General features: G+C 41.1%; 1 protein-coding gene across 2 annotated transcripts in view; it reads right to left on the bottom strand.

Moving 5' to 3' along the window:
- Positions 1-18,989, bottom strand: part of LOC138962374 (cation-independent mannose-6-phosphate receptor-like) — a 69,727-nt gene that overhangs the window by 48,490 nt on the left and 2,248 nt on the right. For both annotated transcript variants that reach the window (XM_070334170.1, XM_070334169.1), the window contains exons 2-10: positions 10,790-11,069; positions 8,950-9,178; positions 7,648-7,850; positions 7,152-7,320; positions 6,533-6,728; positions 5,439-5,542; positions 4,205-4,369; positions 3,671-3,802; positions 1,834-1,995 (exon numbers count right to left, since the gene is read on the bottom strand). In XM_070334170.1, the coding sequence (XP_070190271.1) occupies positions 1,834-1,995; positions 3,671-3,802; positions 4,205-4,369; positions 5,439-5,542; positions 6,533-6,728; positions 7,152-7,320; positions 7,648-7,850; positions 8,950-9,178; positions 10,790-11,069 (1,640 nt within the window). The remainder of the gene's footprint in view (positions 1-1,833; positions 1,996-3,670; positions 3,803-4,204; positions 4,370-5,438; positions 5,543-6,532; positions 6,729-7,151; positions 7,321-7,647; positions 7,851-8,949; positions 9,179-10,789; positions 11,070-18,989) is intronic.

Here is an 18,989-nt window from a genome sequence, read left to right as displayed (position 1 = left end):
GATCATCACTTCCGGCAAGTGCCGGAAATGCGGCAGTCGAAACCGACTGCCGCCGCTGTTCGAACAAGTCCGGGGCCTCGTAGGTTATCGCCGGAAATGAAAGATCAGCAAGGTATCGGTCGTGACCCGATGCGAAAGAGCTGTCCCCCGAAGGAGAACGTCCAGGCGCCTCACGAGGGCTATCGGACCAGCTCTGCTTACCAACCGACGCTGAAGAGGGAGGACGCTGCTCCAAGCCGGAAGTGGAGGACAAAGACACGGAAGCCAATGCCCGGACGTCACTGCCAGATGCCGGAAACGCCGAACTGCTGGCGACGGAACGCTGAAATTCTGCCTGCACCAAGCTGCGGATTTCTGGAACCAGTGACTTTAACAGAGAGGAAACCAACGCACCTTGTCCAGGTGCTAACAAAGAAGACGAAGTCTCCGATGTAGAGACAGGTGCAGAAGTAACAGTAGCGCTAGGCGCCGCAAAAGAAGCAGAAGTAGTAACAGCGCTAGGCGCCGAAATTGGTACAGCCAACAAAGTGTTACGCTCTTGGTCTGTAACAAGTAACGTTGCTTTGGAAGAGGAAGACTTAGCCTTAATTTTCCCCTTGGGGTCCGACTTGCCACGGCGCTTGTCTGAATCAGACATGTTGACAACAACACGTGGCAACGCGAAAAAATTTACTGAAACATAAGTCTAAACGACTGGAAAATTCAGTAAACACACGCACTAATGCGTTAACAAAATACTATAGCTAAACTTGCCCCACAAGCAGAGGCACGGAGAGCTACAAACAAAGTCACACGAGCTAGAAAACTAACTCACACAACAAAATGGCGACACGCAAGACACTGACACAAACGTCAACAACACGTGGCAAAGTAAAAAGATTTACTGAAACGTAAGTCAAAACGACTGAAAACACAGTAAACACACACGCTTACGCGTCAACAAAATACTAAAGCTACACTTGCCCAAACAGAAAGAGGGCACGCAGAGCTACTAGCAAAGTCACACGAGTTAGCTAACTAACTCACACAACAAAATGGCGAAACACGCAAGTCACTGACACACAAGTCCGTAAAAAACGGACAACGTACAGTAACGAAACAGCGCAAACAACCAACAACAAACGGGAACGAGCTCACCAAACTGTAGGCAAGGCGAGCAGACAAGCTGGGTAACGTGGCCGGCGGGTGTCACTCAAACACACAAGGTCAGCCACAGAGCGTCAAAAAGTGAACCGTCCTCTCCGAGGTGAAAAAGACGTATGATAATAGGCACGTGTTCCTAGAGGAAGTGACGTGGCATACACCCGTATGGGAGGTAACTCCCGGTGTACTGGCCCATTACCAAAGCTACTTTCACTTTCGTTTTGGTGATGGGGTTGCTTCCCTTTAAATTCTTTAGCCGGGTAAGCGTTTTTCAGTGATAAGCATCTCAGGTGACTCAATGCTAATGTGATTCGGAGTAAGAATATGATATTAAATGGGCGGGGGGGGGGGGGGTGTGTTTCCACTGTACCACACAGTAGAACCTGCCAGGAGAGGATACTCAAGTGAATAATCAGTGGATTCCTTTCAAGTTAGGTTTTCTTTGGTGAACGGGACAAATCTGATCAAACTAACATAAGAAAACGAGAGGTTAAGCTGTTAACCAGAGGAGTCCTCTCAGTTAATGGTCCACTCATTGCAGTTATCGTAGGCACAAGATTTTAGGTCCAATAAACCCTTTGACTTTGTTTAAAAAAATCAATCTCTTCTTGAACTTGGTCTTTATGGTTTGTGTGCGGTTGTCAAATTTGTTTTAAATTTCTTGTTGCTTTCAGCAGTTTAGGAACCCACCTGGCCTGCAGATGAAGGTGATGATAGTGTTGATGAGGCCTGAGCACTCATGGTCAGATGCACTGGACATGGTGTAGTTGATGTAGATGTTCTGGGTCACAGGGTCATACTGCAATCCTGTGGTGTAGGAACCAAGGCTCACACTGTTCTTGCCATCATGGTCTGAAAAGCACAAGTGCACATAAATATGTTGAAGAAAGAAATCTGAACACTTTATTGTATTCCTGTTCAGTGCCTTTGCTCATTTGAAACGGTTGCATTTGTTTGTAGAAAGATCATTTTCTCAAACTGAACTCTTTTGAAATAGCAGCAGCCACAAGTACACATAAATATGTTGAAGAAAGAAATCTGAACACTTTATTGTATTCCTGTTCAGTGCCTTTGCTCATTTGAAACGGTTGCATTTGTATTTGTAGAAAGACCATTTTCTCAAACTGAACTCTTTTGAAATAGGCGCAGCCACAAGTACACATTCACAACATCATCAGCCAACAGAAGTCTACACAACACACTATATAAGTAAGCTTTCTTTCCTATAAATTTCTCCATAGCGGCACAGGAAACCTTTTTTTTTGTCCCGCCCCTCCCTTCAGTTATTAAATGTCCTTATTCCCCCCTCTGCTTCTTTACCTCTGTAAACTTGTAGAGCTAGTTATTTTTCGATAAACACCCAGCAACCAAACAAATAACGACCCAGCAACAGCCTGAATCCTCGATAGCGCAATGGGTTGAGAAGCTGTTCTGCGTCGGTACTACTTTTGCGACTGAAAAGTTCCGAACGCTCTAATGTACGAAGTATACATCTCTGGAGCAAACAATACAAACATACCGCATTTAAATTAACAACTACAGGCTTGAACACATGAATCTCCATATAAAATCCATGAGTTTGGTTGTTTTCTGAATCTAGGTCTGCTGTGCACGAACGTTCATCACAAGCAAATTCCCAAGGCAAGTAACTCTCATACTTTGTCTAGCGACAAGAGTATTTCCCCTTTCAAATTTCTTTTCACTCAGTTTCTTCGCCAACAGACTGCAATCCGACGGTCAGTTTTCATCAATATTTCATTTAATAAACAGATCACACGCAACCAAATGCACACATCTCATCAATTTAAACAACATAAAGCGGTTTCATACACTATTTTCCCCAGAAAACTGAACTTCATACAGTTTTTAACGTTGGAACACGGGTGCAAAAGTTCGTCTGCTAGTCCCATTTGACGAAAGAACATTATCCTAAGCGATACCAAAACATATACAGAACACACAATATCTGCCTTTGCCGCCACAGCAGAATAACAGCATATCTGTGTACTTGATTTTAGTCCAAAATAGGAAAACTGACAAGAAGTGTTAACAGAATGGAATGATTTGCACGGAACTATACAACCGCGCATTAATCGATCGCCTGTGCAGGTTGACTGGTTGAGTGAATAGGATTCGATCAAACTTTCGCAAAAAAACTCCTCTTTTCTTTGAATAACTGAAGAAAGGAGGAATAAAGAGGTTACACACCTCGTCTCAGTGATTATAAAAAATAATGGTCTCAGTTCGCGGTCATGAAAAAGCTCGCTAAAGCTCGCATTTTTCATGATCCGCTAACTTCGACCATTATTTCTAATAATCACTGAGACTCGGCATGTAACCTCTACATATGAACCTTTTGATTTGCTGGCTCTGTGTTGGTCGACCTTAATTCTCATTAAATTATAAACTCTTACGGCATGAAAACGACAAATTCAACAACAACAGCAGAAGCAACAAAACAACAGCAGAAGCAACAACAACAACAAACACAGCAGCAGCAGCAGCACCAACACCAACAACAACATACCTTTCCTGCAGACGGCTGCTCCAGGAGGACAAGACTCTGCTCCATCTGAGCGAAGTACGTCATGGCAGACATTGATGTAATACTGGTAGCTGGTTTCTCCACTTATGTCTGATAATGCCAGCCAGTTCTTGCCTGGAAATAACACAGACTAATGATTAAGGAACAAGGAACTTTCAACTGTATTACAATTTGGAACATTATTGCAACAGTACACCAGTTAGAAACCTGCCATGTTGAAATGTCACAATAACTTGCATTTCCACCATGCATGCCTTTTGTATTTATCATAACAAAAGTGAATGACTGTCATTTCATGATATAGTCACACTCAAACAACAAAATCGTTTAATTTAAAAAGTTGAATGTGAGCAGTGACCTTGGCTGTCTTTGCCACTTTTCATGAAAGTACACTCAATCTCAATACACATTTCAATTTCATTAGGTCAAGGAAATGTTCATTATCTTTGTAACTCTTGTCATTATAATTATAACTGTTGCTGCGATATCTCGTTACCACACAAAATTGACACTGACCTTTCTCAATGGTAAGGTCGGAGAGGTCAAACAGCTTCCCTCCATGCTTGACATCACATGCTGTGTCACCCGGATGGTTGATACAAGCATAGCGTGTCTTCCAGTCAAAAACATAAGTACAGTTATCCTCCCCCCTAAACTCTGGCTGACCCCTGCCATCTTGCGCTGTTGAGAAAAAGGGAAAAGTCAACATAAACATTGTACATTTCTGCCATTCTACTCAGTCCTGTAAAACCCCAGTAGTCTCAGAAACAACAGCAAATTCCCCCAGGAATCCAGAGGCTTAATCGAATGAAATTAAATACCCCTATCTTGTTACTATCTACCAGTGTTAAGCACTCTGAAGTCAAATGAAAGTTCTGAAATAGAATTAGAAATGAGAATGCTGATAATTCATTCAGTCTTGGCAAACATAGACTTATCTCTTTGTTTTGGATTTCATAGACTCATCTATCGGTGATATTTTCAGCATCCCCTATAATCTCCTTCATTCTTGACACAGACATACTGTCCTCCAGCACAAACCATTGATAGCACAATCTGATGACTGCTGTTCTTGTATGAAATTAGTGGGAAGGGGGGGGCGGGGGTACTGCAATGAGGACACCCTTGAGACCACTCAGAAGTGTACCTACATTGCAGGTGGCCTTTCATGACAGGTATAATTTGGTCTGATAATAGACAAAGGGACAACAGAAAATTTTCATTCTTGGGAGGTGTCCTCTGATCACAGGCACTTTTTCTTGTCTTCTTCTTGTCGATCACTCAGGATCACAGGTACTACTGCAATTTAAAAAAAAAAAAAAAAAAGGCTGAATAAAAGCTTATCAATGATTAAAACTACATTACTTTCTTCTTTTGCATGACTTGGGGTGGGGAGATAGCTCCGTCGATCAGTAGCGGTGTGAAACCAGTTTGTCGCTCTTTGCATGGGTTCAAATCCCAGGTTAGGCAAGGGATTTATTTCCCAGAGTCAACTTTGTGCAACCTCTCCTCAGTGTTAAAACACCCCTCTGTGCACACATGTCAACGATAAGGATCCCAAGTTTACAGTGAAAGTCTCCAGGCTTGAAAACATGAACATATGCATGCAGAAAAAGAAAAACAAATTGGGTAGTGCTGTAATGTACGGCAGTTTACTTTCCAAAAGGAGAAAGCAACCCGAATTTCTATGAGGGTAACCTCACAGGTCTATGTGATACCGTATGCTTACTTTGCATTGATTCCATCTTACCTGCATCCTGCTGGCACTGAAAGTTGATGATTGTATTTCGGCGGACATTGGTGTGACACTGGTCCCCGTCCTTGTACGTCAGTGACAGCTCTCCATCAGAATACCTGAAAAACAGCACAAGCTTCTTACTTCCTGACCTCTCCCGGGACAAATACATGGCTATATCATTTAGATAGAATTCTGCTTTTACTTATACTGTCAGTCTCGCCGTTTCATAAATGCAAACAGTACTCAGTATCAATACAATAGAAATAGTCTTCCAAAATATCGGGCGGGGATGTAGCTCAGTCGGTAGCGCGCTGGATTTGTATCCAGTTGGCCGCTGTCAGCGTGAGTTCGTCCCCACGTTCGGCGAGAGATTTATTTCTCAGAGTCAACTTTGTGTGCAGACTCTCCTCAGTGTCCGAACACCCCCGTGTGTACACGCAAGCACAAGACCAAGTGCGCACGAAAAAGATTTTGTAATCCATGTCAGAGTTCAGTGGGTTATAGAAACACGAAAATACCCAGCATGCTTCCTCCGAAAACGGCGTATGGCTGCCTAAATGGCGGGGTAAAAAACGATCATACACGTAAAATTCCACTCGTGCAAAAAAACCACACGAGTGTACGTGGGAGTTTCAGCCCACGAACGCAGAAGAAGAAAAAAGAAGAAGTCTTCCAAAATATGTCTTCCTCCAGCAACCCTGAAATGAATGTGAATCTTCTGTACATCACTTATAATTGAATAGAAAACCTCAAGCCATGACAAGGTTAGCACTGCACAGAGATAATAAACTGTTTGAGTCCAACGAATAAAAAAATAAACAAATAAGGTTTGACAACCATGTGGCAATAAAGCATAAACTGGAGTCAAATCTTGTATCCATATGTGTGAATCTTCAATAGCCGGGTTGGATATCTGGTACCATTTCAGTTTTGCACCTGTACTACCACTCTGACTTTAAATTCACAATTATAAATCTTAATTGCATACACTGAAAGCAACCACAGACGAACATTTAAATACATATCCCAAACAATGTGAGCTATGTAGAAATGTGTCCCCATTACCCTACACGTCTACACATAACTTAAGTGAAATCTATTCAAACCTCAGCGTCATGTGATGAAAGTCTCCTATGATTTTGCCAGGATCCAAACCATCGTTTTGCTTTACTTGACACGCTGCTTCATGCCCTGTGTGAGTATTTCCGCAGCTTATCCCCAGCTGGCCGCAGACATTGAGGTAATAGATGTAGGAGTCCTTACCCTCTGTCACACTCACATTGTATGGAGAAGCTGGAGAAGCTGAAAGATAAGAGTTTAGAGCCTTTCTCAAGAACATCAAGGTTCATGCAATAACATGCTCTGCTTTACAACATAAAAATTCTGAGAAAATTAGGTATATTTTAATCTGTAAGCAAATTTACAGACTTTACGGACAAAATAATCAGAAAAAAGCAGTTCTTAAAATACAGGGAACGTTAAAAAAAGGAGTTTCACTGTCTCTAACCAAGCTTGGTTCAGCACACATATGGCAGCTGTGCTAACTAAAATCCTCTAAATCCTCTCTACTATAAAGGGCATTTTCCAGCTCAATATCCCCCCTCCCCATATCTTCTCCCCCTCCCATATTTTCCCAACCCCCATCTTTCCCTAACCCCCCCCCCCCCCCCCCCCATCCCTCTTTTGAAAGTACTCTTTGTGACTTCATGACCATCATGTGTTTACCAGATGGGTGCATTCTTCTTAGTGATGACAGGTCAACATCAATGTTGTGAGATTCCATGGTTAGCTTGCAAGTATCACTGGTCAGTGTCTCTTGTGGGCAGGCATATTCTGTGAACCACTCAATGTCGATCTTGCACATGAAGTCGTTGATCAGCATTGGCTCCTTGCTCTGTCATGTGAAAAAAAAGTATAGAAAGTGTTCACACAGTTTGTTCAGAACCTGTGGGTGTTGGATGCTTGGCTATTCTTCCGCCCTTTCCCCAATGAAAGATTCACACTTTCCTTCCAACCCATTAACAGGGAATGATGAAAACAATAATTTCTTCAGCTATTTTTATTATGCTGATGTGAATTCTACAACACAAAAAGACAAGCTTGTCATAACATTTTTTATAAAGTTGTAAAGTAGACTACATTTAATTTTACCAGGCATGAAAATCTTGATAAAAGAAAACAATCATGACATTCAAACGTGAAAAAAGAACCAAAAACTTACTCCTCCTCTTTCAGGGCATCTGAAGAAGACGACAGTAACAGGATTGTCAATGCAGCCTTCAGCTTTCTGCGTCGTGGTGTACGTCATTTTGATCTCATGGTCTTGAATCTGTAGCTTGGTGGTCGGCTGACCCATGCTGGCACCTGTACCACCAATCACACGGCAAGAGCTGGAGCTATTTTGGCAAGATGATGTAGCGCCATCTGCAAAAAGAAAAAGTTATGTAAGTAGACCAGTATAATTATTACTGTAGTATTAACTGTTGCTTCATCAAGACTATGAGGAAGGTTAGTGCATAATGTTGGAACCACACAAGTTTTGTATACATGCACATGTATGATCAGTGTCTCACTGATGACCTAAAAATTGAAGATAACCCTGCATGTGTTAATCACACATCATAAAATACTATAAAAATTGCAAAGAGAAAGACAGTATTTACGCTTTGAAAGTTCTACTACCCCATGCGTTTTTCCATTTATTTTACAAAGCTTTAGTATCATTTCACATTCCATGCAATACCCGTCGTGCAACAACTAACACAACAGTTCCAAAGGCCCCAAAGAAACTATCTACCGTATTTGACGGATTACAAGACGCACCGTTTTATAAGCCGCACCCCCGACTTTAAACAAAAAAATTGGGACGAGCCACGTATAGGCCGCGTCACTATATTAACCGCCGTCGAAAAAAATATAATCAGATCGTGTCAATCAATCAAAACAACCAGGCAAACGAAAGTACGGTATTTGGCGAAATCGGCTCCGAGAATAAACAAGTGAAACAAAGAAGAAAAGTGAAAAAGTTTGAAGAAAAATATCACACACACAATTTGTAACCAACACACACATGTAGTCCCGCCCGGAATAAGCTTTTTTTGGATGATTTACGACTTTTGCGCACATTTCGAGCAGACGAAAACACAACATGGCGGCTCTTGCTCCTCCAACTATCGCGAGACACAAAAAAACGAAATCTCTCGCGCGCAAGATCCTGATACATCCGGTGTTTCTCTGTACGCTATCTTGTCACGACGACTTGTTGACAAACGAAGATTCGCGAAAGAAAGAGAAAAGCACCGAGTCTTGAGTAGAGAGCTAATAAAGTACCGGTAATCGCGCGAAATGAAAATCCGCGGCGACTTCCATTAGGTGAATGCTATTCAAGTTTAGGTAACGTTTTAGCCGCATCTTTTTATAAGCCGCATTGCGAATTTTTTTTGAAAAAAAGTCGCGGCTTGTAGTCCGTCAAATACGGTACCTAAGAAAAGGGGAAAAAATCAGAGATGAAAAAACAATCTACCTGGATTGATGTCACGACACACGTTTATGTAGAAGTCTCGGTTGTTTTCTGAATCGACCAAGTAGCCTCCCTTCAGCTTGGTCAATGGAGACAAGTCAATCAGCTGAGAATTGTTGAAAACATAGCAGGGGATTTCATTGGCTGGGTGCACTAGGTCCTTGCAGAACTCAAAAGACTCCCACTCAAAGTAAAAGGAACACCCAAAGTCACCCAGATACACTGGTCGACCCTGCACACAGCAAGGCATTTGGAAAGATGATGGTATAGCGCATAATCAAATAACACCTTTTCTGCTTTTTACATTTAGTCAAGTTTTGACTAAATGTTTTAACATAGAGGGGGGAATCGAGACGAGGGTCGTGGTGTATGTATGTGTGTGTGTGTGTGTGTGTGTGTGTGTGTGTGTGTGTGTGTGTCTGTGTGTGTGTGTAGAGCGATTCAGACTAAACTACTGGACCGATCTTTATGAAATTTGACATGAGAGTTCCTGGGTATGATATCCCCGGCCGGTTTTTTCATTTTTTCGATAAATACCTTTCATGACGTCATATCCGGCTTTTTGTAAAAGTTGAGGCGGCACTGTCACACCCTCATTTTTCAATTAAATTGATTGAAATTTTGGCAAAGCAATCTTCGACGAAGGCCGGGGTTTGGTATTGCATTTCAGCTTGGTGGCTTAAAAACTAATGAGTGAGTTTGGTCATTAAAAATCGGAAACTTGTAATTAAAATTATTTTTTTATTAAACGATCCAAAAACAATTTCATCTCATTCTTCGTCATTTTCTGATTCCAGAAACATATACATATGTTATATTTGGATTAAAAACAATCTCTGAAAATTAAAAATAAAAAAATTATGATCAAAATTAAATTTCCGAAATCGATTTAAAAACTATTTCATCTTATTCCTTGTCGGTTCCTCATTCCAAAAACATATAGATATGATATGTTTGGATTAAAAACACGCTCAGAAAGTTAAAACGAAGAGAGGTACAGTAAAGCATGCTATGAAGCACAGCGCAACCGCTGCCGCGCCAAACAGGCTCGTCACTTTCACTGCTTTTTGCACTAGCGGCGGACTACGTTCAGTTTCATTCTGTGAGTTCCACAGCTTGACTAAATGTAGTAATTTCGCCTTACGCGACTTGTTTTCAATTACATTCGTGCTACAATATGAAATGCACACACTACTGAATATGTATGCATAACAGCAGGCTTCAGAATCAGAAGCATGCATACGCCTGTGAGCAGAAGCACAGAAGAGCAGACATGATCATCATAGTCGCTCTGCGTCTCACCAAGTGTGTGTGAGCAGGGTGGAGGGTGGCCTTTGGGTGGGGTTGGGGCAGGGATAAAAAAAAAAAACAGACTTGGAGTTAGAGTAGCAAAATAAGAATAAATGTATGTACTGTGTTTCTCAATGTACCACCATAAGCCTCAGAAACATGACATAAATATTTCAGATAAACATTGTGACATCTGATTCAAATTGCTTTTGTTATCAGAACATGCACATTTGTTTGAAGCATGTGTGTACAAGTGTGTGTGTGTGTGTGTGTGTGTGTGTGTGTGTGTGTGTGTGTGTGTGTGTGTGTGTGTGTGTGTGTGTATGTGTGTGAGAGAGTATTTTAAGTACAATGCCACAGGCTGAGGTTGAGCAAAGGGAGTATGATGAAAGAAGAGAGAGAGAGAGAGAGAGAGAGAGAGAGAGAGAGAGAGAGAGAGAGAGAGAGAGAGAGAGAGAGAGAGAGAGAGAGAGAGAGAGAGAGAGAGAGAGAGAGAGAGAGAGAGAGAGATTACCTGGTATAACAACATGCCATCAAAATCAATGCTACTTACCAGCTTTTTGCCACACTTGAAATAGATGATCGTGGTGTATAGTTCACCAGACAGCAGTGGGCAGGAGTCCCCTTTCACCAGCACTAGCAGTTCACCATCAGGAGACTCTGTGGTTGAATTATGCAGGCTACAGTTTCCATATGATGCGGTAGTGTTGGTTGTCATGTTGAGACCAGAAACTGATATCCCACCACTACATGAAGAATGACTGGGCGTGTCACAAAGATGAATGTCAAATGAAATATCTGTCTTGTTGTGTCCAGCCTTCCATGGATTGAAACTGCAAAGAAAAACATCACAACAATGTGTGTATCTGACATGGTATAAATGTGACCTTATAAAAGTTAAAACAGGGTATCTCGCTGTAAAGAGGATGATGCGCAGAAATAACTCTGTTGGCTTTGAATGGGTTTGTATGGGCTGTCAAAGAGTGAATATTCTTGGTTGCATGGAGGTACATTTTGTGTGTAGACTGGGGCGGGGATGTAGCTCAGTTGGTAGCGCGCTGGATTTGTATCCAGTTGGCCGCTGTCAGCGTGAGTTCGTCCCCACGTTTGGCGAGAGATTTATTTCTCAGAGTCAACTTTGTGTGCAGACTCTCCTCGGTGTCCGAACACCCCCGTGTGTACACGCAAGCACAAGACCAAGTGCGCACGAAAAAGATCCTGTAATCCATGTCAGAGTTTGGTGGGTTATAGAAACACGAAAATACCCAGCATGCTTCCTCCGAAAACGGCGTATGGCTGCCTAAATGGCGGGGAAAAAAACGGTCATACACATAAAATTCCACTAGTGCAAATAACACGAGTGTACGTGGGAGTTTCAGCCCACGAACGCAGAAGAAGAAGAAGAAGTGTGTAGACAACACCCCTTGCTACTAGTGACTGACCTATAAATGTATAATGTCACCTGGGAAGGGTTGCCTCTATGTTTCCAAGAGCTAGTATTCACTCTTTCACCTGACATGCAAACATTGAAACAGGGCTGAGTTATTTCTGGAATTCATCTATATGATAATTATTAATATAACTGTAACTTAATTAAAAGCAACAGCAGCAAGCGCCCGTTGTCAAACTGTTCGATCTTTAGACAAAGATCATTTTTGTAGTTTTTATATTATTTTGTGACAGATTGAGTGGGGTGCGTATCGCTTAAGTGCTACGTGTCTTTTGTGCTACGTGCCGCTATCGCTACGTTGATTAGTGCTACAAATAATTTGTCCATGAGTCGCTATCATTCATTCATTATCACTACATGTCGACAGCACTACATCTTTTAGCGCTACGTGTCAATTTATCGCTACGTGTCAATACCACTTCTTACTGACGACTCTCTCTTTCTCATTTTTTCTCTCGCTCTCACTCCTTCTGGTTTGGGTGTGTATATGTATGTCTGTTTCAGTTTGTGCGTGTGTGTCTGTTTCAGTGTGTGTGTGTGTGTGTGTGTGTTTCTCTCTCTCTCTTGCTCACTCGCTCGCTCACTCACTCACTCTGCCTCTCTCTCTCTCTGCATCTAAACTTCCATCTTTAACGATTGATAATCACATTGTTGAAGAAGTTAATAAACATAAAGTTCTAGGTGTTATTCTTGATAACGATCGTGGATTGATCACATTACAGGAGTATGTAAAGTACTTTCCAAGAGGCTTTACTTGTTGTCCAGAATAAAACACTTCTTGAACAGGCATGGCAGGCAACTTTTCTTTAACGCTCACATTCAATCAATCATTGATTATGCGTCAACACTTTGGGATTGTGCGAGTGCAAAAACTCTGAAACCTTTATTTAGTATACATAAAAGAGCAATCAAAGTTACTTTATTACAAGTCTCGGTTTCCAACAAAGACTATAAACTTTTAAACATCCTTCCCCTTAAATCAAGACTCCTGTACAATAAAGGCGTTTTGATGCATAAACTCATAATTGGAAGAGCGCCTGCACCTCTTTCTTCTCAATTCACTTCCCACAATTTGAGAGACCCAACAAAAATGTATGCTCCTCGTCCTTGTATAGATCTTTTTAAGTCGAGCCTACTCTTTTGGGGGACTAATCTTTGGAATTCACTTCCAAGCGGTCTCAGACATTCCGTCAATGCCAAGACTTTTAAAGGCAGATATTTCTCATTCCTTATACATGACACATTTCGTTCTCACTTATAGCCTGAACATGTTTATATTGTTGATGCCTTATTTTTACCGTTTACACGTTTCAGTAGATGAATGTACCTAATTAATTTCATAACATGACTTATGTATCGATGCTACATCGTTATTACTTGCAACGTAGTTGTTCCATTGATTCCTCAGTTCACGGAAATTTTCTTCCCTCAAAGTTACACATGTTTTACTTGCTTAAAACAATGTTCATTATGCCTTTGACAATAATATGTCATGTTGGTTTGTATCTATATTTTTGTTTGTTTGTTTAGTCTGTTAATCGTTTGCTTGTTCGTCGTTTGTTTTTTATTACTTCTTTAATTGATATTCCAACATTTTTAAAACGTATCATTAGAATAAACCCTCCCAAGGGCGAGGGCTGGATGTAAAAAAGTACCTGTTTGCTTATGCCACTACCCTCGTAAATAAAGAATTTGTCATTGTCTCTCTCTCTCTCTCTCTCTCTCTGGCCTTGATATAATAAACCATTCTGAGTTCTGAGTTCTCTCTCTCTCTCTCCCTCATAAAATAAAATTTGATTTGATCTCTCTCTCTCTCTCTCTCTCTCTCTCTCTCTCTCTCTCTCTCTCTCTCTCTCTCTCTCTCTCTCTCTCTCTCTCTCTCTCTCTCTCTCTCTCTCTTATGTTATGTTAGTTTGTATATGATGTTTTTGTTTGTTTGTTTAGTCTGTTAATCGTTTGTTTGTTCGGTTGTTTGCTTTTTATATTTAGTCAAGTTTTGACTAAATATTTTAACATCGAGGGGGAATCGAAACGAGGGTCGTGGTGTATGTGCGTGTGTCTGTGTGTCTGTGTGTGTGTGTGTGTGTGTGTAGAGCGATTCAGACTAAACTACTGGACCGATCTTTATGAAATTTGACATGAGAGTTCCTGGGTATGAAATCCCCGAACGTTTTTTTCATTTTTTTGATAAATGTCTTTGATGACGTCATATCCGGCTTTTCGTGAAAGTTGAGGCGGCACTGTCACGCCCTCATTTTTCAACCAAATTGGTTGAAATTTTGGTCAAGTAATCTTCGACGAAGCCCGGACTTCGGTATTGCATTTCAGCTTGGTGGCTTAAAAATTAATTAATGACTTTGGTCATTAAAAATCGGAAAATTGTAAAAAAAAATAAAAATTTATAAAACGATCCAAATGTACGTTTATCTTATTCTCCATCATTTGCTGATTCCAAAAACATATAAATATGTTATATTCGGATTAAAAACAAGCTCTGAAAATTAAATATATAACAATTATTATCAAATTTTTTTTTTCGAAATCAATTTAAAAACACTTTCATCTTATTCCTTGTTGGTTCCTGATTCCAAAAACATATAGATATAATATGTTTGGATTAAAAACACGCTCAGAAAGTTAAAACGAAGAGAGGTACAGAAAAGCGTGCTATCCTTCTCAGCGCAACGAATACCCCGCTCTTCTTGTCAATTCCACGGGCACTGCCTTTGCCACGGGCGGTGGAGTGACGATGCTACGAGTATACGGTCTTGCTGCGTTGCGTTGCGTTCAGTTTCATTCTGTGAGTTCGACAGCTACTTGACTAAATATTGTATTTTCGCTTTACGCGACTTGTTATTACTTCTTTGATTCATATTCTAACATTTTTTAAACGTATTATCATTAGATTAAACCCTCCCATGGGCGAGGGCTGGATGTAAAAAAACACCTGTTTGTTTATGCCATTACCCTCGTTAATAAAGAATTTGTCTTTGTCTTCTCTCTCTCTCTCTCTCTCTCTCTCTCTCTCTGAAGGAATATTTTGTTGTTCCTTTAACAGTCAGAACCAGGCTTCTCCTGTGTGTTAGCAGACCCCGTAAGAATTTGATCCAATAACTATCACTTGAGACTGTTCTGCATTTGTTCAAGAATGACGCCTAACATAAATAGAAAAACTCTCTCTCTCTCTCATCTCTCTGAGTAGTCCGTCTCTGGGCGAGGGCTGGTTGAAAAGAAGCTCGTTTATATTGCTTATGCCACAACCCTCGTAAAATATTACATAAGAATGAAAAATTTTCCTGATGGACGCCATGCTGTTAGTCGAATGATAAAGTTGGCAGTTAGCAGCTGACAACAATGTGCACGCAGCGAGAGACAAAACCATCTAAGTGTTTTGCTTGCTTTTGCACTTTGCTTGCTGATGTATCTGGGGACAATGGTAAACGAGAGAAGAATGGAGGCTGTTGGGTAATTATGGTTGATTATTAGCTTTTGGGAAACAGCAGGCTATATAATCACAGACCAATTAACAACAACTTAAAATGTAGTGGTGTGTGACTGAACAAACTTTTCATATTTGTTTCCATTTGCACGGATCGATGTATTTACATATGTTGTCAACTAATTGACATAAGCATCCTTTGAAAAGAAAGAAAGTGTACAGCGGGAAAGTAAATTAATAATAATAATAATAAAGTGTATTTATATTGCGCCTATCCCTTACAAAAAACAAAAATATTTGGCTCTAAGCGCATTACAACATGTGTAGGGACTTGGTACAATCAAGTCTGACAAATACAATAACACAATATACAGTCGGTCTCTTGGGTAAAAATGGGAAAAGCAGCTTCGACATTTAAACACTGCTACTAAAAAATCCTCTAACAATGCATACTGCTTTACAATATAAAATATGCATTTATGTATAAATAGGAATTTGAAAAGGTTCTTATGATAAAAACTAACTAGCGAACGACGAAGAAGAAGAAGAATAAAACTATCAATGTCAATGTATAACAAGTCATTCAACGTAAATGGCTAAAGAACAACAACAAAGCAATGATGATAAAACAGTTATACTCAATGGCTGGACGAAATTAAAGTAAACATTTACAGACAACTTTTAGTGAAAATGTTTTCTTTATTTTGGAAAAGAAAAGACAGGAATGAATTGCAAATCGACAAAAGAAAATTGACGGAATGATTATAAGATCCCGTACAAAATGGATTTCGAACGGTGAATATTTTTGTAATTTGGAAAAAATTAGACATGTAATAATAAAGGAAGTACAATCATATTATGATGATTTATATATACATTCGATGAAAAAGATGTTTTATTTGATGATCAGATGCCAGTGATCGGCAAGGAATCGGCGGAGATTCGTTGCTCTGATGTGCATATTTGCGAAAGATAAGGGTATCATAAGGGTAGACACAGAGACTGTAAAGCTACAAGTCTCTGATACACATAAGACAAAGTTGATCGTCGCGATGCGGGCCGGTCAGTCGCGAGCGAATTGCTAGAAAAAAAAGCTTTGGTCAGTAAAAGGGGCTCTTACTATGTCACACCGCTTTAACCCCTAACAAAGTTATTTTCCGACAAATTCTATAGAGCAGCAGAACCGGAACTTCAACGCTCAACACCCAATAAGAATGATAATTCTTCTGATAAGGGAAATTAAGAAACTCTAATGTCTCTAACGCACACACAAAGGTAAGTGTCTGGGCCTGAATGCATAGCCCCTCAATACTTTTAGGATTTCATAGCGCTGTGGAGCGCATACAAGGGCGGATCAATTCACTTTGGAGGGGGGGGTTACAAAATGACTGCGAAGATACAAGTTGACGGCGCCGAAGGCGCCTAAGCCTCTAGGAAGGTCCGGGGGCATGCCCCCCCGGAAATTTTTTTTATCCAAAGAAGCAAAATAGAGCTATCTGGTGCATCCTGAGCCAATAAATTACCTCTTTTTGGGGGGGGGTGGGGGGGGGGGGGTTACGTAACCCGTGTAACCCCCCCCAGATCCGCCCTTGGCATAGCTATGAAACGCACTATAGAACTCAGCGGTCCGCATGCATGAGGTCAAATAGTGCCTGCAATAGCCAAGACCGGCTCTATTTTTAACACGTAGATAGTGGAAGGGATTCCCCATCATCCTGTGTCTCTGCGCATGCGTCAAGCTTTGTGATGCTTCGCGGCGGGTCAGTTTTACACCATTTGCCGCAGACAGTTTGGAAAGCCCAACTCCTGATAAAACTTGGCTTTCGTGGTTTGGAAACTATATCCATTCCGGTACCCTCGCCATAAAGGTATAAGTCACTCTCTTGCTGGTTCTGCATGCTGTGTTTGATGTTATAAATTCCTGTATTATTATTATTATTATCATTATTATTATGTACCGCGATCAGTTCGCCACACACATCTTGAAAAGATCCGCACGCGTAAAAACTGACCCAAAGTCAAGATAACCCGCAGAACCGGTGGCAATGCACCCTTTCGATTCGGCAGTTCGAGTTGCTCTTACAGTTCATCCGTGATTGCAAGAATGTCCTGCTGACGAAAGCGGAATTTTCTGTACAGTTCCACGTCGTCGTAACGATTCAGTGGATGTAGGCGGTCAAGAAAGATCCGGTTGCTTCTCAAATTTCTTCTCATCCTGAATCGGCATGAAAGCAGCCGCCATTTTAAATGCTCCAATAGCCGGTTCCATAACACTTATTGGAAGGAGGGGCCTGCTATAACTTTCTGGATGGCATAAGGCTCTATGCGCGGTCCATGCATTAGAAATAAGAGACTTTATGGAGTCCACAGACTTTATTGCAGTGACGTCATCAATTTAGGCTCCTATGGAGGGGCTATGCATTCCGGTCCTGCAGTTTAGTAGTACAGTAAAACCTGAGTCTAGCGGACCCTTGTTGTAACGGCCACCTGCTACATACGTATAGTTTATCATAGAACGAACACGATTTCAACAATAACTAACCTTTAACGGACGGACACCTGCCACTTACATACGCGGACACGATTTTTCGGACCGTAGGAAGTGTAAACACTGTCACAAACGGACACTACGTACATGAAAACGCAACTTCGAAAACTCGACTGTTATTCAAGTCAGTGCTCGGCAGCCGTAGCACAAATGGTTGTTGATTGGTTGTCCTGTCCCTTCTCTGACCAATCAGTGGCTTGTTTAGATGGAGACTCACTTTCGCTTCGCTCACTTTCGCTTCGCTCACTTTCGCTTTTTCGCATTGTGGATATGCAGTCACAACCAAAAGCAACAGTACTGTGTTTGAAAATGGAATCTCCAGCAGGAAAAAGAAAAGCGTTGACTTTAGAGCAGCGTGTTGCTGCCTTGAAAAAATTGGAATTTCCCGTTGAACCACCGATGAAGAGTCAGCTATTTTTTAGCTTTGTGACGTCCGACTTGCGTAAGTTTGAATGCACAGTGTGTGTAGCGAACGGGGTAGGTGGAGGGTGGGGGTGGGGGGGGAGATGTTGTTGTTGTTGTTTGCTACATGTATCATTTGTTTACTCACATTTTCAGTGAGTCTCATGTTCAATCCATTGAAAGGGGCTGTTGGCCCATATGTATTCAATAGCTCAATTCTCTCTCTCTCTCTCTCTCTCTCTCTCTCTCTCTCTCTTCCTGTCACCGCCCTCAATCTGTGCCTTGTACAATGATCTGGTAATTTTATTTAAATTTATTTTATTTAGGTAATTTTATTTAAGTTTTTACCTTGTGTTTTGTGTTGAAAAATAAATACATACTCAGGATTGACAAAAAGTGTCTTGTACATTTTACGTGCTCTTTGTAAAATATTGCCCCGGCCCCTCCACCTGTGAAGAAAGGACACCTGTCTAATAGGGACACCATTACCATACCCCAAGGGTGTCCTTTAGAGACATGTTTTACTGAAGTGCTATTGTCACGTAGCGCTATCGACACGTAGCGCTATTGACACGTAGCGCTACAGTGCATACGTTTTTCACAAAATAGTGATATCGACATGTAGTGCTATTGAGACGTAGAGATAATGGCACGTGTAAATTGTGTCAATAGCACTACGTGCCGATAGCACTACTGTTTTCGGCAATTTGTGTCGATTGCACTACAGAAAATAGCGCACACAATACATAGCACAAATGACACGTAGCGCTAGCGGGACGCACCGGATTAAGTGTATACATCTTTGCAGCTGCTTTTAGATTCAAGACAGGTTCTCTGTGTCTGGAGGTTTGAAAACTGTGTTTGTAAGAGAGTGAATGCATTCGATTCATGCGTGCATGACCAACTGCAGGGTT

The sequence above is a fragment of the Littorina saxatilis genome, linkage group LG3 (assembly GCF_037325665.1).
Source record: "Littorina saxatilis isolate snail1 linkage group LG3, US_GU_Lsax_2.0, whole genome shotgun sequence".
Taxonomy (NCBI): Eukaryota; Metazoa; Mollusca; class Gastropoda; order Littorinimorpha; family Littorinidae; genus Littorina; species Littorina saxatilis.
The sequence above is the reverse complement of the archived record's forward strand: the minus strand, read 5'-3'. Positions and strand labels throughout refer to the sequence as shown.